General features: G+C 34.3%; 1 protein-coding gene across 9 annotated transcripts in view; it reads left to right on the forward strand.

Moving 5' to 3' along the window:
• The window catches only part of LOC126745444 (golgin subfamily B member 1-like), an 87,235-nt gene that overhangs the window by 48,364 nt on the left and 15,268 nt on the right, over positions 1-23,603 (forward strand). For all 9 annotated transcript variants that reach the window (XR_007663545.1, XR_007663546.1, XM_050453284.1 and 6 more), the window contains 3 exons: positions 5,711-5,854; positions 13,158-13,482; positions 13,537-13,814. Coding sequence is in view for 7 of the 9 variants with exons in the window: in XM_050453284.1 (XP_050309241.1) it covers positions 5,711-5,854; positions 13,158-13,482; positions 13,537-13,814 (747 nt within the window). In the remaining 2 variants the exon portion in view is untranslated. The remainder of the gene's footprint in view (positions 1-5,710; positions 5,855-13,157; positions 13,483-13,536; positions 13,815-23,603) is intronic.

Below are 23,603 nucleotides of genomic sequence, written 5' to 3' on the forward strand. Positions count from 1 at the left end.
AGAGCGGTCTTAGTTTTTATAAGGTATGTTTAATAGGCTGTTCTGTGCTATATTATTTTCATTTTTCTCATTTTTTCGCCTAGGCCAAAGAAAAACCATTGTTAAAGGAGACTCAAAAAAGAAATCGTACATTGGGGCCAAATCAAAACTCTCGTGGACCAAACAAAATTGGAGCAAAATTATTTATAGCGACGAAAGCAAATTTGCTTTTTCGCTATAAATTTCTGCTATAAATATTCTGTGTCAGAGATTATCGAAAGCGTGTGATTCGGGACAAAACAGAAGCATTCCATAATGATTGTCCTAAAAGGACTGTAAAGTTTCCACAGTTTCCAGGTATCATGGTGTGAGGTTGTATGTCAGCTAAAGGGTTGGGAACGTTACACTTTATTGATGGCATAGTAAATGCAGAAAAATATCAAGACATTCTCGAACATTCGCTTTTACCAAGTGCAGCAAATTTATATCCATCTGGAGATTTTATCTTTCAACAGGACGGTGCTTCATCTCATACTGCTAAATCTACCAAAAAAATGGATGGGGGAACATAATATTATTAAGTTTTGTCACACCCCTCTAGCAGCCCGGATCTCAATCCAATCGAAACACTTTGACACAAAATGAAGCAACGCCTAAGAAATAGTCCGCAGCGTACTTTGCCACAACTACGTGCTAAACTACAGGAAATATGGGATAGTTTCACCCCTGAATTTTGTGAAGGTCTAGTTGGTACAATGCCTCATAGAGTTCAGGCTGTTGTTCAAGCTAAGGGCGACGTTACGCCTTACTAATTTGTATTTTCCTTTTTTAAAACTCACTTGTTCCAATATTTAGTTGTCAGCATTTTTCAATTATTTACCAAGTAATTAAATACTAAATAACTTAAAATATATAAATAAATTATAAAAACAATATTAAACACTATAAAAAAGCTTGTTCATTTCATATTTATGATTAAAAAAAAATTTAATAAAATATTTTCGCTAAATGGGCATTTCATTTCAAAATAACTGCTTGTTCCAACATATAGTTATTAGGGCTCATAGTAATTTACTCTCTTCTACCATTTTGACCAGATGTTGTAGGTTATGTAGACTTTCGACAATAAACTGTGCGTCATTAGCATAACGGATATTGTTAATGCACACTCCATTAACATTTATGCATTTCTTCTAAAGCTTTTTGAAAGATTGCTTCTAAGTATATAAATTAAATAGAAGTGGAGGTAGCACACATCCCTGCCTAACCCCTTTCTTAATTTGTATTGTATTGGACGTGTTATTGTCTAATAGGTTTTGCCTTTGTGTATGCCTTTGAAAAGATCGGATGTCTTTCTGATCTATAGAAAGCATTTTGAGGTGCTACATTAATTTGTGGTGTTGCATGAGGACTATCATATTCTATAATTCTGGGCAAGTACTTGGATTACGGCTATGGTCTCGCTCGTACCCAATCACTGCCTAAACCCAACTTGTGAGTCGCTCATATCTCTTTCCCATTGTGCGTATATTCTTACTTGAGGAACTGTTTTATTGTATGGCTCATAAAACTAATAAGTGTATAGTTTATGGCATTTTCTTGCATTGCTCTTCTTAGGCACGGGTATAAAAGTAGGGCATGACCATTGTTGGCTGGAAAATGACCAGTATTATATAATTTTGAATACTTTATGTGTAGTGCTAAAATGTCTCTTTCGTCTAGACGTTTGAGTATTTCTGAATGTATTACATCTAGGCTAAACTGGAAAATGCTTTTCATTAGATAAATAGCTTTACTCTTAATAAAGTACGTTAAAAAAACGCATGAAGAGTTCATAAGCAGTAGGTAATATGTATAGTTAATGATTTAAAGCATAATCTATTATTAATAAATATTTATCATGTAAATATTTTTGTACGTCACTGGTAAAGATTACTTGTGTCGGAGGAATCAACAATGCGATCAAGCGGCGTTGCGATGTTGTTGCCTTTTTCTTTAATATACATTATCTACATTCATTTTACTTTAAACGTTGACTTATTTATAGAGTATCTTATCTTATTTTTTTAAGAGGAGTATTGTTTTGGGCCTGCCAAAATAGGTGACAAATTTTTATGATATTATAAAGTGTGTTTTGCCATTGTTACATAAACATTTGGCATCATTGCATTAGAGATGTTGCAAGCAAATAAGCTGCCAATAGTTCCATGGCAATGCTAATTCTAGCCTTTCAATATTCTAAGGGGCCAACCGCTTTATTCGTTTATTGTTCTTTGCGTTACGTATTGCTTCTTGTTTATTACCTTTATTTATCTTATTCCGTGGTGCATAATAACATTTATATTAACCTTAACATTCCTCTTTGATTCTTATTTTTTATCTTTTTATGTGTCAGGTTACTTTTTTAAATCAATCCCTGATGCCCGGATTACACGAGGCTAGTTTTTCAAGCTAGAATAGCAAGCTAGCGCTTTTCAACTACCAAGCTAGTATTACTAGCTTCATGTATACAGAATTATTTTCGCGTGTAGGCTAATAAGTTAGTGAGAAAGACAGTAAGCCAGTGTCTTAAGCTAGGATAGTTTAATAGCATGGAGTTCTATTTTTTTAAGCTACTAGCGTCTTCCTCTACTGGTTTTACATCCTGGCTTCTGTACCACCCTCGTCTGCCCGGCAAAGCTAGTGTTTTCGAACGGCAAGTGCGTATTGTCGACATGCCTTATTTTTTTTAAAGAGATATCCGCGTGCTTCTAAAACTAACATGCCAAAATTAAGTGCCGAGATTAATTTGAAGTTTGTACAAATGTATCGTGAGGAAGAATGTCTGTGGAACGCCACTATTCCATCATATAAAGGTAAGTCTATTCGTGATTCAGCACTACAAAAAATAAGTGGTAAATTATTAGAACTCGGCATAGAACTGTCTATCAAAGACATAAAAATGAAGATAAAAAATTTACGAGCCACTTACTGTCAGGAACTGTCAAAAATTGAAAAATCAACTAGGTCTGGAGCAGGTTCTAAGGACGAGTATAAGTAAAAATTAAACTGGTTCGATGAAATGCATAGTTTTATTAAATGTGAACCAATGAAAAGGAAAACAATGGTAAGTAAGATTGCATTATTTATTTATTTATAATAAAGATAATGGGTGTCAACACACAGGGAAATTTTGAAAAGCAGCGCGTTTTCTCTGCGGCGCGCACATAAATAAACAGTCAAGAAATTATTTTTAATTGCCAAGGCACCGCACCATCATTGTAAGTAGGTTTTAAAAGTCTCTCTTCTCCCATTGCTGACATCGAAGAATGATTACTCCCTTGTTGACATAAGCCTTCAAGTCCTGCAGTTTCTGTTCTCCAAGAGCCATGAGAGGTGTTTCCTGCATCAATATCTTCCCGGTCGACATCACTGCTGATAAAATAATTTCGATTTTCTTTTATCAACCAATTGTGTAAAGCATATGCTGCCAATACAATTTTGTCGACTGTTTCTACAGTGGTTGCGATTGGTTTCTGGAATACACGAAATCGGCTTACCCATATACCAAAGGTATTTTCCACTATTCGTCTCGCTCTGGATAGTCGGTAGTTGTAAACTTTCTGTTCCAGTGTTAATTTGTCACCAGGGTAAGGTTTCATAATATAGGTTTTTAATGGAAATGCGGCATACGCAACAATCACTCTACCCTCTGGTAAAAGATTATTCTCTAGTTTATTATATATGGAACAATTTTTAAATACACTTCCATCTGATGCCATTTCACAAGCCCCAACATCAACATAACGAAAGCAATAGTCATCATCTACTAACGCCATAAGAACAATACTGAACACTTTTTTATAATTGAAATACATACTTCCACTATTACCAGGAGCAATTATTTGAATATGTTTTCCATCAATGGCACCATAGCACAAAGGAAAGTTCCATCTCTTTCTAAATCCATTTTCTATTTCCGCCCACTCTTCTGCATTATTTGGTATCTGCAAAAAATAATAATATACCTATTTATTATAATAATTATTACTAAAGTGTTTCTTTTTTGTTGTTGTAGGACAGTCAATAATCAAATAGATGAAGAGCAAGATAACAGCCAAGTGAGCCAAGCCAACATTGAAACTAGCAAAGAAAATAATGTTAACAACAGCTACAATGACAATAGTGACAGTGTAGACGTTTTAAATTCTGAAAATTGTTCATCGCGGCCATTTACATCTGTGACAGGTAATAAACCACAACGCAACAAGTCTGCGACGCCAACTGCAAAAACTACTAGTAAATAAAATTATAAAATGTCAGCTCCAATTCCGAAAAAGAGAAAAATTGTAGAAGTGGCATCTTTGGTTAAGGAAATAAATTCGATAAAGGATAATTTAAATAGTACACATACGGATGAGTATTCTACAGCACAGCAAAATGAGCATGATACTTTTGGAACTTTTTGTGAGTAGCCAACTGAAAATGTTATCTACTGCACGAGCTATTATGGCTCGGGACAAAATCAATGCCATATGATCTCAGTCTCGCATGGACGATCTGAACTGCGTAAACACAACATTTACATACCAGACGCCTAGTAGTCATTGCTCTTCAGATTCATCCACCACAACAATTAATACTGTACCATTACCACTTACATCAGGAGAGTCGGATTTGTCAATAATTACAGAAAATTAAGCTAATAATTATCAACGACAAAATCCAGTCGACGAGATTAATTTAGATTTTTTACGCCAGGATAATGAGAATCCTATTGCTATAGCATTCCGCAATGCATAATTTTTGTATTACCTTAGGTATTTGTAATATTATGATAAATACAAATATAAAGTTATTATTAGTACTAACCTTTATGTTTTCTTTCAATGGCTTAAAGATTTCTTCACATACCTCTGGTATGAATTTAGATAGGGAACACCTTGAAACCCGATAAAAGTGACTCAGTCTTCTGTAACTAATGCCGGATGAAAGAAAATCTAAAGTGATCTCTAACTTTACTCTTGCTGGTAAAGCCTCTCTCATAATCGTATGCTGTCGTTGAATTTTTGGCATCACAAGACTCAACAGAATATCAAACACATCTGGCACCATTCGTAAAATACTGATATACTCTTTTAGGTCTTCATTGCAAAGTTCTTCTAAAACCAGTGCAGATGATCCACGTTCATTCCTTTTTAAAATCCATGGTCTTGTCCAAACGCGTTTTTCCAATAAAACTTCTGTTAATTCATCCAATGCAATTTGACACAGTTTTCGAAGTAACTGTTTCAGTCGAACATTGTTTTTTTTTAGAAATATTTACCATTTTCAGTGAATTTGTTGCTCTATTGATCTCGCAATAGTACTAGCTAATGGCTTAAAATTTCCTAGCCACATATAAACCATTCTAGCATGCGCCAAGCCAGGACAGTAACTCAGGCTAGGACATCGGGAAAAATGAAAAACTAGCCGCGTGTAATCCGGGCATAAGGGAGAAAAATAAAACATCAATTTGCTAATAATTATCCTTTCGACCTTGGGTAAAAATACTTAATTCAATTGTACTTTACCTGGTGGTGTTCCATTCAGGTGGGTGAAAAGGTAAAAATGGCATAAGTCAAATATTTTACAGATTTTAGCGTGTCACTTTTTTTGTATTTTGGTATGGCAAAAATATTTAACAAAAATTTTGTAAGTGATCGTTTTAGGTGCTGACTAGGGTTTCATATTCTTAAACAAAATATTTTAGGCCAAAGATGCTTACTGCGCAGAACAGAGAAAAATTGCAGCGGCTGCGCTAGAACAACTTAATAATATCAAGCATATTGTAGAGGAACGAGATGATCTCAGAAAAAAATTGCAAAATTCCCAGTCTGAATTGGCTGAACTAAAGGTAGGTAATTTAGAATTGGTCCTATGTAGATGTTATACCGATATTTCTGACCCTAATAGGCTTTGTAGTCATTTAATGTCAATTAAATTTTGAAGAAATTAATGCAATAGATAAACAGTAGATACTTTAAAATATTTTTAAAAAAGTTAAAAAAACAGAGGGTCTGGTAAAGTTAAAGGGACGTCTAAAAATCGATTTTTTTTGAAAATTTTTACATAGAATGTTGAGTGTGGTCAAAATATTGATAAAAAGGTGAGGATGATTGAAAAAAATACAAAACTTTGGAAATTATCGAGATTTTTCTACATACATTAAATACCTAATTATTGCCGGCTTGCATAAGGTTTTTTAGCTCTTGATTTTGCTATATTTAAAAAATACATATATATATATTGGAGCAATTTTGGAACTTTTTGGGGGCTAAAATTGTAAATTTATAGTATTTTTTATCGCTTTGTACCCCTATAATTATATATTTTATAATTTACACACACGAAAAATAAAACAACAACCTTATTGACCAAAATGGGAGTGGCTTCACTATGTTCCCAGTAGTATTTTTTGGTTTTGTCTGGAACACTTTTTAGTTGGATGGGTTGGCTGTGGGCTCAATTTTAGATAATAAAGGTATAATATAGTTAGAGTTTACATTACATGAACAAAACACATTTATCAGGTGTTAAAAAATAGGTCTAACCCACAAGGGGCTGGCGCCCCGTGTGGATGTGTATAAAAGCACAAACACGGGGTTGTGCTTATAATTCCCGTTTCCTAATCATTATCCCATTCCCTAAATAGGGCTCAAATGACTACCTAATCCACTATTTACCGCCAACCCAAGGTTCCAATCCCTTTTTGTAATCCCAATTCCACATGTGCGCCAACCACACAGTCCCATGTGCGCACACGGGGCTATCGTGTGCATTTATTATAATTATATAAATAAACAAATACTTACCTATAATGAGACACGACAGAAAATTACGATAATCATACTAGTACAGTAGCCACTGCCAATAAATAATAGAATAATATTTGTTGACGTAAGTGACATTTGACAGTCTTTTTTATTTATGAATTAATACATATTTACATATTGGATATTCCTGATTTGCGTGTGGAAATTTGTGTTTATGACCTAAAGAAGTGATGTAAATCCTTCTAAGTTACAGAATTTGGTTACTTAAGGCTTTAAATTTAAATTAATAGCATATATGTACAGTGACCGCCTAAAGTTTTGCATAAATTCGATAAAAATTAGATACATGATTTTTTGAGAAAACGCTCGGACCCGTCGATTTTTATTTTAAGTTGCGCATTATTTCACATAAATTTTTGTATACAGGGTGGAACCAAAAAAATATATGACGTCACCGGTAATTTTTTAAATGGAATGCTTTCGAAAGTCACTGTCAGTTTGAAAATTAATAGTTTTTATCAGAATAAATGATGGCTAATTTAAGAGAAACCCAACGAATTGAAATTTTGATGATGCTAGGGTACGGGGATCGGGTGCGCACGCAAAAAGAAGTAAGTGAACTGTTTAATGCCAAATACGTCAGTAAGACGCATCTTAAAAGCAAATGAATACCACCCTTATAAAATTAGACTAATGCACGAATTAAATAAGATCCTAATCGAAGAAACCAATTTTGCGAGCAAATAATGAACATTTGCAATAACCGTCAGTTTGTGTTACGAGTTTTGTTTTCGGATGAAGCAACTTTTTGTTTAAACGGTGTCGTAAATCGGTAAACTCTAGATGTTATATCGATATTTGAAACTAGCGCACGTAAGTGCTGAGTCCTCCTCCCAACAGCATCCTCAATATCTAATGGTGTGGAGATAACGTCTTAAATGCCAGTGTCCGGTTAAAAAATAGATTGAATTTCGCGTCTCTTTAAGCGCAGTAGTTGTCTGGTGAGACATACAGAAGGCCTATAAATATATGTGTGCCTTAGCCTATCTTAGGCCGGATGGTCCACTTGTCCAGCAGATTCTTCTATGATGCAACAGGTACACATTTGGCTATACCGATTATAGGTTCGAGGTCTACTGGCCGTTTTGCAGATCCCCTCTTATGGCCATGCCCAGACAAGCTGAACCCTGCAGCCCACTTTTACCAGTTCCTCCAGGAATTTTATGCACTTCAGAACGAACTTAAAGTTCACTCACTTTTTCGGCCGTAATAGCCTTAATGGCAGCCCTGCTGTCCGAACAGATTGATACGGTTGTATTGCGGTGTCTGCAATTTTAGATTTTCTGTCCGCATTTCAATACAGCGAGATTTCAGCCTGGAACACAGTAACGTGCTTCCTCAGCGAATATTATCTCCTGGCAAATTTATTGTTCATTCTGGAGCCATCTGTATACCAAATGTACGTCCTTCTTTAGCAATGTAGGCTCATTGGTGTCCCGCCACTTCACTCTACCTGTGATATGGACCACAAAAGCCTTGCAATCACTGTCTCAGGTGCCATTAATGATGTGCAGCAGATATTTTTTTTTGTATCGATACCTATTTAATAAATATTTTGCAAGTATCTGATACTTGATACTTTATATCTAATGTCTACATTTCTCTAGTATACAACTGCAAAATATTAGTAAGGGTTATACATTCAAATCATTATTATGGTATTCGAAATTTATCGTATACAATAACCGCTTTATCAATTATAAGTCATGGGCGTAGAGCGAAAATCCACAATTCACATTTTTTGGCTAAATTAAACTAAACACACCATTATATCCAATAATCTATTATTATTAAGTCGAATTTTGGTATCCTTATATCTTCAAGGGCGGAATTCTAATTACTTAAGACCATTGTGCGAAAAATTACAATAAGAAAAACATATTAAGTGCAAAAAAAGTATTCAAATAAAAAGTGTCAGAAATAAAATGGGAAAAAAATGTAGCAAAGAAAAGAAGAATGTGTTATCTCATATGATTAAAAAGAAGACACAACTGCCTAAAGCGCCTCAGACTGTAAATTGTAAAAAATGCCGTTTCGAATGTAATGAGCACTTTTTTGAGGAGGATAGATACCAGTTGTGTTCATCGTTTTGGAGGATGAACGATTATAAAAGACAAAAAGATTTTACATTGTCAAACGTTGCTAGAAATACTCCTTAACAAAGAAAACAGCGTAAAATCAAAAGAAGAAACTATTTTTACATGGATGCAAAAGCTCGATTTAATTCGTGGACACCAGGAGTTTATTTTTGAAGCTTGTAAAGAGTCTTGGATTCGCCAATTAATTTTGAACAATTTTTGTAAAAGCAGCAACCATTTAACTTAATAAAGTTTAATTAAGATTTTTAAAAAATAATTTTAGTGTCAAATACCTCTCTTATTATGCAACTTCAATATATGATTTTTGGTATATTAACTTCTTTTGACGAGTTCTACAAGGTAGTAAAATAAATGACTCAACTTTAAAAGCACCCTGTATATAATGGCACATAATTATTTCAAGATTTTTTTCCTATTCTGGTATGAGAATTTTTAAAATTTTATAAGAACTTTTAAAATTTATTATTTGGAACATATGTCACCCTTGCTACTTCTAAGATTTTTTTGCAAGTTAATCTGATTCGCAAGAATAAGATAATCTTTATTATTAGAGAAATCACAAACACTATACAGGGTGTCCGCTAATTAATGGTACATGGAAAAACCACAGACTTTTGATGTAAAAATATTACGATTTAACTATATTTACCTATATCCAAAAGTTGATATTAACTGAGATACAGGGTATTAGATATAACTTTAACAAAAATTAACTTTTTTCCACAAAAATTTGTAGTTAGGGGTTTTTTAGGTCGAGAAATTCATTTTTTTAACAAATTGAGTGTACAATGTAGGGGGCGCTGTCTGCGACAACTTTTTCTCTTTCATAAGGTCATAACTTTTTTGTGTTTAACTGTATTTAAGTTTTTATTGAAAATAATACTTTTTTCATATGTTTTACGTAAAAAAGGTATACTACTTTCGGGTCACTCAGAGTCGCCGTTTTCGAGATATCTGCCTTCAAATTATTTAGTACAGCAGCTCAAGCAAGCAATAATGTCTTGTTACTCTTTACCAATCATTTTTTACATCATAAATAATGTTTTAGTATAAGTCATTGAGAATAATGCAGACAAAAATTGTCATTAATTAACTTTATTTAAAATAACTATGACACTAGATAATCTATTGAAAGAAAATAACATTAACGAAAACAAACTTAACTATGCGACAGATAACTTTTCCATTTTGAAACTGTGACGAGATTTAGTAAAAAAATAGATCTGCTTTTGACAAAAACTGTTCAAAATGTCTACCATTCACTTCAATACATTTAACAGTTCTTTTGCTGAAAGATCTCCTAATTTAAAAAAATAATTGTTCCTTTCGTAGCTTTTGTGCAGCATATAAAATTCTCTGCCATAGTTCTTCTCTGGAATTCACTATTTCTTTGTAAACGAGCGACTTCATATAGCCCCATACACAAAAATCCAGAGGTTAAAATCGGGACTTCGCGCCGGCCATGGCCTCTGGCTCCCACGACCTATCCAGCGATTAGGAAAACGGTTGTTCAGGTACTCTCTGACAGCTTTAGAGAAGTGTGCTGGCGCTCTGTCTTGCATGAAATACATATGTTGCCTTATGTCCAGCGGAATATCATCGAGAAAATCTGGTAAATGTGTTTCTAGGAACTCAAGGTAGAGTTTCCCGTTTAAATTGGGCGGTAGTTCGAAAGGGCCCAATAAATGATTATCGATTATACCACACCATACATTAATTTTGAATTCATGTTGGAAATGACGTTCGTGTACTGAATGTGGATTTTGTAATGCCCATGTGTGTTTATTTCTAAAATTGAAAATGCCTCTACGTGTAAACGTTGCTTCATTAGTAAATAGTATCTTATTCAGAAACATGGGGTCGGCATTTATTTGGGCACGGCAAAAACGGGCAAATTCTATCCTGGGTGCAAAATCATTTTCTAATAAATTTTGCACAGGAGTGAAATGATACGGATAAAGACCCTCTTCGTGAAATATTTTACAAATGGATGACTTGCCTACTCCAGTTGCCGCAGCAGCATGTCTTGCACTTATTTCCGGATTTTCAGCCACGCGGACCAGAATTTCTTCTTCTTGTTCTGGAGTTATAACCTTCGGGCGCCCTGCGGAATTCCGTTTAAGACGAAATGTACCTGTTTCTCCTAATCGATCGTAAAGATTTTTGAAGATCTTGAAATCAGGTTGTCTTCGATTTGGATAGAGTTCTGAATATCGTCTATAGACTTCGCGTCCATTAAAATTTGCCTGCGCATATACACACAACATATCCCTCATTTCGGCATTTGAAAAAAGATTGTGCCTCGGCATTGTTTCTCAACTTACGAAAAATTTAAAAATTCAACAAAACAGTAAACTGGATGCAAAATCACAGAAAACACTAATTAAATATTTTCTGTCAACTTTAAACTAATCAACAAACAACAACAACATGGCGGTTTCCTAACAACTGCGTCTCTAAAGTTCATTTGCTTTCTCATAGCTTACTTTAAAATAGCGAATTATTTCCCAATTATATTAATTATTCAGCCGGCGTCGAGTGCATGGTGCACTAAATAATTTAAATACAAATATCTCCAAAACGGTAACTCTGAGCAACTTCAACTTAGTATACCTTTTTTACGTAAAAAATATGAAAAAAGTATTATTTTCAATAAAAACTTAAATACAGTTAAGCACAAAACAGTTATGACCTTATGAAAGAGAAAAAGATGTCGCAGACAGCGCCCCCTACATTGTACACTCAATTTGTTAAAAAAATGAATTTCTCGACCTAAAAAACCCCTACTACACAATAACTACAAATTTTTGTGAAAAAAAGTTAACTTTTGTTAAAGTTATTGGGGAACACCCTGTATCTCAGTTAATATCAACTTTTGGATATAGGTAAATATAGTTAAATCGTAATATTTTTACATCAGAAGTCTGTGGTTTTTCCATGTACCATTAATTAGCGGACACCCTGTATACAGTAAATAATTTTTTATAGCTATATTTGCAGCTGTCAATTTTTCAAAGTAAAATATGAATTTGCCTAACTTTTTTGTTGTTGAAATGTATACTAGAGGTAACGTACTTTGAATTAAAAAATATTTTTAAAATTCATATGGCACTCACTCATTGACTATAGACCTTTGATAATCTACAGTGTGTTTCATTAACGGTAAAGGGGTTTAATATCTCAGTCAATATAGGGAACTTAAGGGAAAAAAATCAATTTAAAAAACTGGCAAAAAGTAATTAATAGTTTTTAAGAGAAAACCATTTTTAAGTTCTCAATTCTACCGCTAGCGGGCAAGTATTTATAATTTTGGTTTTGCTTAACAGGATTTAATGAATTTAATGAATCACCACATCACATTAATTTCCGTGGTTCTTTCTAGAGAACCCTATTTGAAAAAAGAAGGTAAGGTAAGAGATCTAGATAGATACGAAAACAAACTACTACCACTAATCCAAATATTGTAGTTTACAGGATCTGAAAAGATCTTTGTAAAAGGGTGTCAATATGATGAATGGCCGTTGCACTTTCACCAGAGTTGACAATTTTTGGGACAACTTTTCCATGGTTTGTCGAGCAAAGTTTTATAGAGGGTATACGAAAACAAACCAACATGAATCATGATGGTGAAGTGGAAAAAATGGAATAGAAAGTAAAAAAACTACTTATAAAAATTAAAATCGTTCATTTTTTCTTAGAGACTCACTTATTACCAAAAAAATACAAATTTGGTCTAAAAACTCGAACTTATATTTAGATTGAGAATAGGTTGGACGTATTTCGCCCCTAAAGGCACACGATAATAATAATATTAATTTTTTAAATTGCCTGTGTGATCGCTGATCTTTAATATTTGGAAAAAAGACCAAGTTGATCAAATTCTATTGATAATTTAGATGTACATTATAAATACTATTATCAGTAGACCTCCGCTCTCCTGTGCTAATTTAACAATTTATAGGAAAAAGTGTTAAACCAAAAAGTTACAAAATTGTAGCATTCGTTACTTTCTTAAACATTCTTAAACTTTCTTAAATATTCCTAATTTTGACCCCTTATTTCCATAAAATAGAATTTATTACCAGAAATTCTTTACAACCCCATTTCGTTCCCAAAGCTCCTGGATTATTGATTACTAAGATATGGTACCTCACCACTTTTAATAAAACACCCTGCACAAAATATATTTTTACTTTTAAATATTTATTAAATGCCATATTTACAGAAAAATTTAGAACATGGATTCGGAGATGCAGATCTTAGACTGGATTCGAAAAACTCTGAGCATTATGTCCCCTTCCAAGACTCCAATCAACCAACGAAAAGCACTGATGAGGAAATCAAATCCCTTGAACAAGAGATTTCCCAAATGCGTAGTTCCCAGCAGGCTCCGCAACAAGAAACGGTTATTATTAAAAAGGAGGTCGAAGTTCTCAAGCGGTATTGCTCAAAATTATCTCTGATACAAGATGAAAACCAGAAACTAAGGACGGAAAATGAGGAACTTGAAAAACAACGTCTGGAATATGAAAAAAAGATTAAAAGTCTAGGTAAAATTAAATAAATAAAGAAACCCAATATTGTTATATTGATCAATATTTCAGGTTGTGATGGCTCCGAATCTCAATTGAATGAACTGAAAGAAAAGATATCGCAGTACGAACAAGCTACTGCAGAACGAGATGTTCTTCAAAACAGAGTTAAAACTTTAGAAAGAGAACTGAATTCTTACCAGGATCTTCCGCACGAGGTTGAAGTATTTAAAAGACGTTCCATTTTATTGGATGATGTTTTGAAAGATCGTGATCGTTTGGCTAAACGTGTTGAGCAAATGAGAGGCATGGACGAAGAGCTTATGATGTTAAAACAAAAGGCTGATAGGGTAAGAATTACTATGATGGCATAAGTTAGTATCCTAATTGATAGGTTATTTAAATCATGTTATAATTTTAATGATAACAGGGCTAATTAAGTAAAATTATATAATATTATACTTCTATTAAGTCAATATACTTAGAAATAGTTAATATATTATATAGACTGCACTTTTATCTATACAGGGTGATTCATTAAGAATGGGCAATATCTAAACTGGAGATACTACACACCAAAATATGGCGATTGAGCTTAACATGTCTTATACAAATGTTGCAGATTTACGAGATACAGGATATTTAAAGTTGGAATTTTAATTTGAAATTTCTTAATAATTTTGCGATTTTAAGCAGTATCGTTTTGAAAATTGGCGACTTTATGTGTTTTGACATGAAAATTACGAATTTTCTGATGAAGTTAGCATTATTTATACAGGGCGTTACTTACACCCTATTACTTAGGCAAATTACAACATATCTTTTTTGCCTAATCAGTTATGGCTAAAACGACTAAAAAATCTAAAAGGCAGTTCAATTTTGAATAGAACAGGTACTCTTGTTTATTTCATGTAACTCTATCAGTTTTTAAGTTATTTGCATTTTAAACATTCAACGTAAAAAATTCTAAGCCACTGTTATTACACTGGCTTAATAGGAGTTTATTCTTTTAAGTTACTACTATGCTGGGTAACAACAGTAAAGACAATAAATAAGAATTAGTAATAATATTAAAAAAACTTCCAAGTAAATCCTCAAAATGCCCGCCTTCCACTTCAATATACTTTGTAAGAAGTCTCCTTAAAGATCTTTGAATATTTTTATATTTCATATTTCATGCTGAAAATGGCGTTCCTTTAGAGTGTGGATTTTCGGAGTCCCACAAATGATTGTTTTTCCAATTAAAAACACCTCGTCTAGTAAACGTCGCCTCATCAGTGAAAAGAAGGTCATTAAGAAATTCCTGGTTTTCGGATTGTTTATCTAGCATAAATTGAGTAAACTGTAGGCGAACTGGTAAATCTTGAGGTAGCAAATTTTGGACAGGAGTATAGTGATATGGACGGAGATTCTCTTTCTTTAAAATTCTCTAGATAGACGATTAGTTTATCCTGTTGCCGTACTTAACCGACGAGTACTGAGAACTGGATTTTCCGAAATACGAGCTAAAACCTCTTTTTCATCATCGACGCTGATATTTGTTGGACCACCATTTAAGGTTTTAGGTCGAAAACACCCTGTTTCGCCTAGGCGAGTATAAATACATCTGAACAGTTTGTGATTGACTTGTCTTCGATTTGGGTATAGTCCACAATAATTTGACTGAGCAAAAACGCAAATCATATCACGCATTTCACTGTTGGAATATTCATTATGACGTAGCATTTTCTTATTTTAGAATTCTTATTACAAATAATACACTCTGACTTAGTGACAGTAAAATTGTCATATAACTTCTTTACACGAAAAACTGATAAGTGCTGACACAAGCCTACTTGGAAAAAAGTCAATGTAATAACAGTGGCTTAGGATTCTTTACGCTGAATGTTTAAAATGCAAATAACTTAAGAACTGATAGAGTTACATGAAATAAACAAAAGTACCTTTTTTATTCAAAATTGCCTTTTAGATTTTCTAGTCGTTTTAGCCAGAACTGATTAGACAAAAAAGATGTATTGTAATTTCCCTAAGTAACAGGGTGTAACTAACGTTTTGTACAAATAATGCTAAATTTACTACAAAATTCGTAATTTTCATGTCAAAACAAAAATCACAAAATCATTAAGAAATTTCAAATTAAAATTCCATCTTTAAATACCCTGTATCTCGTAAACCTGGAATATTTCTCTAAGACATGTTAAGCTCAATCGCCATATTTTGGTGTGTAGTATCTCCAGTTCAGAGATTGCTCATTCTTAATGAATCACCCTATATATTAAGTAGACACTTAGTAAAACCTTACAGTTACTGTCTTTTGGTGACGTTTCATTTTAAGTCAATAATATAAAAATACAATTTACAAACCTTATGGTGTTTAAGAAAATACGCAGAGCTCTGCTATGCAGAACCTAATCCCTTTGTACGAATTTTGATAAAGACGTAGGGCAGTTATGCGTATTACGTGATTATTACTTATTATTACTTACCTCCCTTACATAAACGGACTCTCCTTAGGCCGCAGGTTAAGACCCACTCATTGGAAATGATCTGACACTACACAGCATGCAGTCTATTTTTCCTTCTATTAAAAGTTGGAGCAAATTTTACTTCTCCCTGCTTAATACGTGGCCCAAGTACGCTGTTTCCCAACGTCTTATTGTGCCCAGCAATTCGCGTTCCAATCATCCTCATGATGGTTTTTCTTGCTATCCAATGATTTTCTACTATCCAAACTTTCAAGATTATTAGATAAATCCACATTTCATATACTTCAGCCTATTTATTGTGCTAACCTTTGATGTCCAGGCTTCCATTCATCCAATTGTACGCACTATATTGAGGTCAAGATTTCGCAAAGACGTTTTTGAATCTAATGAATGAGCTCGTTGCTTTTTCTACCTCTCACCTGATTTCTACGTCTGAAGACCAGTCTTTACTTAACCAAGTCCCCAGATAGTTAAACCTTTTATACTCGTTCTATGTCTTCGCTATCGTATTACAGTTTCGCATTCTTTCGCATTCACAACTCCTCTAATTTGCGGATGATTACTCGAAATTTTGTCTTTTTTGTGTTGATATTAATACCAATAAGTCCACCTTACTTTGCAAGTCATTTATATTATCTGCTATCAGGACTCTGTCACGTGCCTACCGTAATACCGTATATTGTTCATCCATGTGCCATTTACTTTGATACCCATTTGTTATCCTTCGAGAAGTTCTTAGAAGATGTTTTCAGAATAAATTTTAACCAGAAGAGGGGAGAGAACATACATCCCTGTCGTTCACCTCTAAGGATTTTCTGTGCTCTTGTAACTTCGTTGTCAAATCTAACTTCAGCTGGTTGATTCCTGTACAAGTTAGCAATACAGCGCATGTCTTTTTGATCTATATCAGGTCTGTCTGCACCACTACATCTTTTCTCTGATCGTAACGGTTCTGAACCGACACTTGGGTTGCGACCAGTGCCTCTCTTAAGGTAACGAATTCTCTTCTAACCCCGAATTGCGAGGATCCAACAATGTTTTCGCATTTTGTGGAAATTCTGTCAATGAAAGTCTGAAACTCATCATGCCGATCAATCTGTAACCTTTATATCTTGTTGTGTTGTTCTTTTTTTTGAGCGCGATAAAAAGAGGTCTAAGCTATTTGGTCGGGAATTTTCCGTGTTGTAAATTTGGTTAAAAAGCCTTTGTAGCCTCTCAATACTTTCATCTTCTCTAACTTGAGCAACTCAACAGGCACTAAATCTGGTCCAACCGTTTTCTTATCTTCTGAGCTTTTTTTCAAATCGATCGTTCGAGCGAAACAATGTTGCCCAGGCGTTTCGAAACAATCGTTTCAAATTTGAAATGATGAGCCGAGTTTCTCTCAATACTCACCAGTCACTAATAATTGTACAAAGAAGTCGCCAAATAATAGAGCAGGTATTCACCAGGGACAAATATTGGCCAAGAACACAATTCGTCTGAGTCTGCCCAGAATCTATATATATAAAAGAGTTTGTCCTGACTGACTGACTCATCATCGCAGAGCCCAAATTACAATAGCTAGAAACGTGAAATTTTGCCAACTGGTTCCTTTTATAATGTAGGCACCGGATAAGAATGGATTTTTCGAAATTCCACCGATAAGGGGTAAAAAATGGGAAAATTGTTACCCGTGACCTCGAGAACTAAGGGGGCGTGGCTTCGGAGTTTGATTGGAGACTGCCCGCATCAACGAGTCGCAGGCACCAACTTAAGAAAAAAAAAATTAACTGCAACAATATTTTTCTATAATGTAGGCCCGGATACGAACGAACTTTTTGAAATTCCACCGATAAGGGGTGTTGGCGATATGATAAATATCGCATAGCGGCATAAAACTGATTAATAAATACGATTGAAAAAGTGCCTCTGTATTATTTATATTTTGGTAGACATAACAACAAGGCGGGTCCATAAGAGACTGATACCCGAGAGGTGACTTGACTTAGTCTTACCGCTCGCTCTGCATCTAACGAATCATTTTTAAGATTATTTGTGTCTTGGTTTTATAATAATTATATTATATTAATCGCGCCCCTTGACCTCAAGAAAAACGGCGTGGCAATTGTGGGTTGCATGTACTATCATTGAGCCGTGGCTTCGGATTTTATTTTTGTGTATTGTAGGTTGCATGTACAATCATTGAGCCGTGGCTTCGGATTTTATTTTTGTGTATTGTGGGTTGCATTTACTATTATTGGAGGCCTTCTTCAACTTTTCTTTTATTTTCACGCGAGCAACGCCGCGGGCATTCAGCTAGTACATTGATATTTTACTCAACGTGCTAAGGTAGGACAATTGTCGGGCTTTTAGTTGAAACATCGGTGTCTTATGAGTCCGAATTCCTAGTTCAAATTTACGAGAAATCTACAAAACCAACAGGATTCCAACCCTCATTAAAATTTTTAAAAACACCAATAATAAAACTTCTACTTTTGAAAAACTAAAGAAGAGTTGAGAAGTCAACCCACCATCAGATTTGAAATCAAAATGCGATGAATTTACTAAAGCGGGTTGTTATTGTGATTCTATCTACTCTTGAACATCGTCTTGACAATGCTCATTAGGAATAATCAAACAAGATAAATTCAGAGCAAATTGTTTATTATTGGCTTTGCAGAGCGCTTTCGGCGTATGAGCCATCATCAGTGCTAACGGAAAGTGAGTTGAATGTGATTTTTTTTAATATAGTAATAATGAAGTTAAACCTAAAGGTAGAGGGATAAAATGCACTCACTTGTCAGTTACGCACGCACAGGAGTTCTATGTGTTGGGAAAACCATGAAATTAAAATCATTTTGAAAAACATTTAAAATTACATACAACACACATGAAATCAAGAGGACGTGCAATATTTAAAAAAGGGAGGACATTAGTACCGTTTCATGTTTTAGTTTGAATTTTGTCAAAAGGCGGGAAACAACGTTAAAATAGGTTAGAGTCATCCTACTTAAGTGCTCAGCTATGCGTGTTTTTAAGTGTCTACAAGTACGTCTCACGTATGAACACTCACATAAATCACACTGTAGCCTGTAAATACCATTTTTTGACAATGTATCAATTCTATCCTTAGTATTAACCAAAATCGAACCTTGAAGTTGTTCTTGGTTTTTTTATAGAAATATGGAATTCTGATTGGTGTTTAATGAAGGTATTGTAGATTTCCTTATTTAGATAAGAATTAATGAATAGTAAAGAAATTAATTTATTATCTTTTTTAACTTTTGTTTTTTTCAATTTAGCTAGTTTGATTTTAGTTGATTAATGTATTAATTAAGTTGGGACCGTAATATTTCTTTCATTTTAAAAGTAAGGAGATAGAGGAATGTTTAAAAGACTATGAATGAAACAGTTAAAAGCAGCCATTTTGTGTTGGTGGCGGCGGTTGGAATGATTCAAAATTATGTGGTCTGTTATGAGTGGGTTCCCGATGTATTGAAAATTGGAATTATTTGGTTTATGTATAGTTAAATCTAAAAAAATTAAATTATTATTATCTTTTATTTCTAGTGTAAAAGAAATCTTAGGGTGAATTTGTGAGTTTAAGAATGACTGGGCTTCCAATATATTACAATTTAAGAACCAGAGTATCTGTATCAATTCAAAATTTCTTTGTTGTCAGTTATTATAAAATTTGATTGAATGAATTGAACCAAATGATCCATGAGAACATCCGCCAAGAATAGAGATAAGTAATTGCCCATAGCCAAGCCGTCTGGCTGTTGGTGAATCTGAAGGAAAAAACTTGAGAAAGGCAATGGTTATTGCTATTAATTTTGTCCTTTCATTTGGGTGCTGTGGTCAAAATAGTAGTTATATCAAAACAAAAAGTTTCTTAGTTTACTTACAAGATCAGTACAATTTTTAAAACCATTTACCTGTATGGAGCGAAAAGCTGTTAAATTAGTTATCAATTGAACGATGAAGTTGAATAAATAGTAAATCGGAGTGTTGATAAAACTAACCACTGGTCTTGGAATGGAATATCGATTTTATGTAACTTGGGTAAACTGTAAAGACGTGGGGTTGTAGGGTTGCTGGATGTGAGGTTATATGTAGAATTGTATTCTTCTAGAAATTGATGAGACTGGGGTAGAGAAGTTTTCCTGATAAAGCTGGTAAAAGAACTTAAGTTTAATAGTTTATAATTATTTTTAGTCAAAAAGGTTTCAACTTTAGCTATATAAAGCGCTTTTTCCATAATGACAAAGCAGTTTAAGCTTTATCTGCTTTAGAGATAGCTACATTACTTAGAACATTAAAAGACTAGAATTAGTAAACAAGAATTTTGAGTGCAACATGTACACAGGGGCAAGGGGTGTGTTTTGTTTACAATAAACTTTTTGTCACTAATAAAGAATTTGTTTTAAATATGTTATGTTTGATTATTCCTTACTATTCTGCGAGTAACACAGCCCTTTTTTAATGCTCATTAGAACAAGGTAATTTCTATGGAATTGTTAACTTACAACTCAAAATTCACATTAATGACAGATGGTAAACCGAATCCCCAAAAAAATGGAGTGAATTGGGAATAGCTTATATTTTCAGCTTCTTTGACCTTCCTTTCCTACTAAACCCGTTTCCAGACCCCTTTTCACCCTTAGCCGGTGGTTAGCTTATCCTATTCACGTTGGAATGCCATTACGTGGGAGAAGCAGATTTCTGTGCCCCGAAACTGAGTACTCCTAACCTCACTATATAATAGAGCGTAGGTGAAAGATTAAAATAGAAGCCCTCGCTCAGTATACATATACTAGAAATAAGGAGACAGAAAGTGGTTTAAATATCCTAAGCGACTTAAACCATGATTGTCTTCTGAAAAAACTCTTCCTTGGAAAACAGAAAGGATACGAAAGAAAAAAACTACATCTTATAAATACCTTGCTAAATTTTTTATACTCTCTTGTAGCGCCTTGCGCATCAGTATTGCATGTCGAGTTTTTTGAATTTTCTCCAATGAGATCTGAAACTGAAATGATGGTCCGGTTTTGCAGAAGGGTTAAATGGGCAAATTCCACAAGATTTAACTCCTGAGACCGCATTCGATACTGTGCACGCTCTTCCCCAACTCTCTGAAAGCATTTGTTCAAATTGTAGTCTGGTTAATTTTCTTCCAGGGTTAGCACGAACCCACTGGTGACAAGCATTATATAAATATTATTTTAATGATTTAAATACTACCCTATCTAGCGGTTGCAAGTAATGCGTTGTGTGACTTGGAAGACACAGCAACATTACATCATTATCTCGGGCTACTTCGAGCAATTCCACTGAAGTGCAGTGCGAAGCGTGACCATCCAAGATCAGCAAGACTTTACCAGCTTTCGTGGTATAAAATGGTCTTTAAGCCATATAATAAAAATGCTGGTGTTAACACACACTGATTTTTTTGACATATAAAGAAGCGACTCGGGTGGCATCCCATCTTCATATTCTGCTTTCTTATATTTGCCTTTCATTATACAAGCCGGCGGAAGAAACATGCCTTCAGCATTGCAACACGCGATGCAAGATATTGTTTCCCCCTTTTCAGTGCACGTGGTCATAGACACACTTTTAGAACCCTTTTCGGCAACAACAATACCAGTACGGTTATTCATTTGTAGCCCCGTCTCATCGGTATTAAAAATATACCCTGGTTTATTAAAAATATCATTTTTTTCTAGGGTGGTTTGGAGCAAATCAAAAGAGTTTTCAACGTCTAGCCTATTCATTCCCTGATTTCGTGCAATTGATACTCCTTCTGCTTTTCTTAAGCATAAATCTGGATGCCGGCGTAAAAAAGAGCTAAACCAGTCGTAACCTGCTCTTTCTTTCTCTCTATTGAGCCTATGCGGTATTTTTAGCTGTTCAGCAAAAAAAAATGCTACTCGGCGAACATCATCAATACATAAAGGAAAACCAGATTTCTGCATTTTTTCAAATGTGTTGCTAACTTAAGTTCGTTGGTTTCACCCAGAAGCGATTCGGGGCCCATGCGTCCCTTAGAGGTATTAATTTTTTCAGCCTTCTTTCCAGAGTCTTTCGTAGTACACCCTGATTCTGCACAGCGGCATTAACCGATGACCCACTTCTTACAGCCTACATGGCATCCTTTAAATCATTTTCACTCCAGGAGCTCCTGGTCGATGCCGATTTTCGTTTGTAGTTTGTTGGCATTTTGTCTGAAAGAGACGAAAAGTAATCATGACATTAAGAAACTAAGCCCGCGTTCTGGTCGGCTATGTTGGTTTTTATTTTCCATAAGACCATTGCAAATTATTTGGAGATAACAACATCCCCACAAAAGGTTTGCATCAGATTTGGTTGAAATTTGACATGAACATTCCAAAAAAGTGTCCCAGGGGTGCGATTTTTGATCTTTTGCCTTGTAGATTTTTAATCTCTTTTTAAAAATTGATGTATTGTTGGTGTCCTAAGCCTGCCGAATATCGATTTTTTTTTGGAATTTATTAACTAAACAAGTAGACAAAAGATGAAAAATTCCAGACCTGGGATTGTAGATAACCTTTTTGGGATTGTTGTTGTAAATTAATTTCAACCAAATCTGATGCGTACTTTTTGTGTAGTTTGTTAAATGGAATCTCCAAATAATTTGCCTTAGTCTTTTGGAAAATAAAAACCAACGGCGCCACCCATAACGCGGCCTTAAGTCTAGATTTGTCGATTAAAAAATGCATTGAAAACGGGCCATCTATACCAAAAACAAATTGGCCATCTCTTTCAATTGTACGGTAGAGACGGCCATCCCTTTTTAAGCAATTTATATACAAGCTGAATAAAGACTTTGAGGTTAGGAACATATTTTCGTTTATATTTAACTAATCAATGCCAAAATACTACTTTAAATACTACTTTGCGAAAAATTATAGTCCTTTCTATCAAAGACACATCATTCTTTAAGACCTACGAAAACTATTTATGAAAAAAAAATTAACTGATGGGCACAATTCGGCTCGGAAATCGTCACTGTTTACACGTTTGAACGCAACTGACTGCAGAAAGTACCGTTCGCGGATATAAATACTGCTTAGTGGCATTTTCCGATATTGGCCATCTCTCCCGTATGGCCATCTAACCCGGACTTACCCTATGGCCACGATGCCCAAAAATAACCACTGCCTGGTGACCGCCATTTTTATAGTGGTGTATCCTTTTGATGTTGGTCAGTCTGAATATTTTTAGTGTTGCCAACAAAAAATATATTAAATAACAGTAATGAAGTTGACGACGCTGACGTTTGACGTGTGAGTATAGCGGATTGCCTAGTTTTTGGCGATTTATAAACGAGGCTTGGGTATATCGTCTGGAACAGGCGATGTATCTTCCTCCTTATTTAATACGTGAATAATGTATTACCATCTTTATTTAAAGGTATTTGGTTCACTGTTTCTCAAAACTGTGTTTATGATAAAATAATATATAAAGTTATTGATAGAATAATATATTTTTACTATATAAACCTTTGCTAATTACAAGCCCTCATAAAATCATCTCATTTTGATTTTTATAGATGGTTGTACCCATTAATGTGGAAACACTGTATATGGAAGGAAAGTAAAACTCGTAATAGTAAAAATAGAAAGAAAATAAAAATGTTTTTAACTG

This window comes from Anthonomus grandis, chromosome 16, assembly GCF_022605725.1.
Source record: "Anthonomus grandis grandis chromosome 16, icAntGran1.3, whole genome shotgun sequence".
Classification (NCBI taxonomy): Eukaryota; Metazoa; Arthropoda; class Insecta; order Coleoptera; family Curculionidae; genus Anthonomus; species Anthonomus grandis.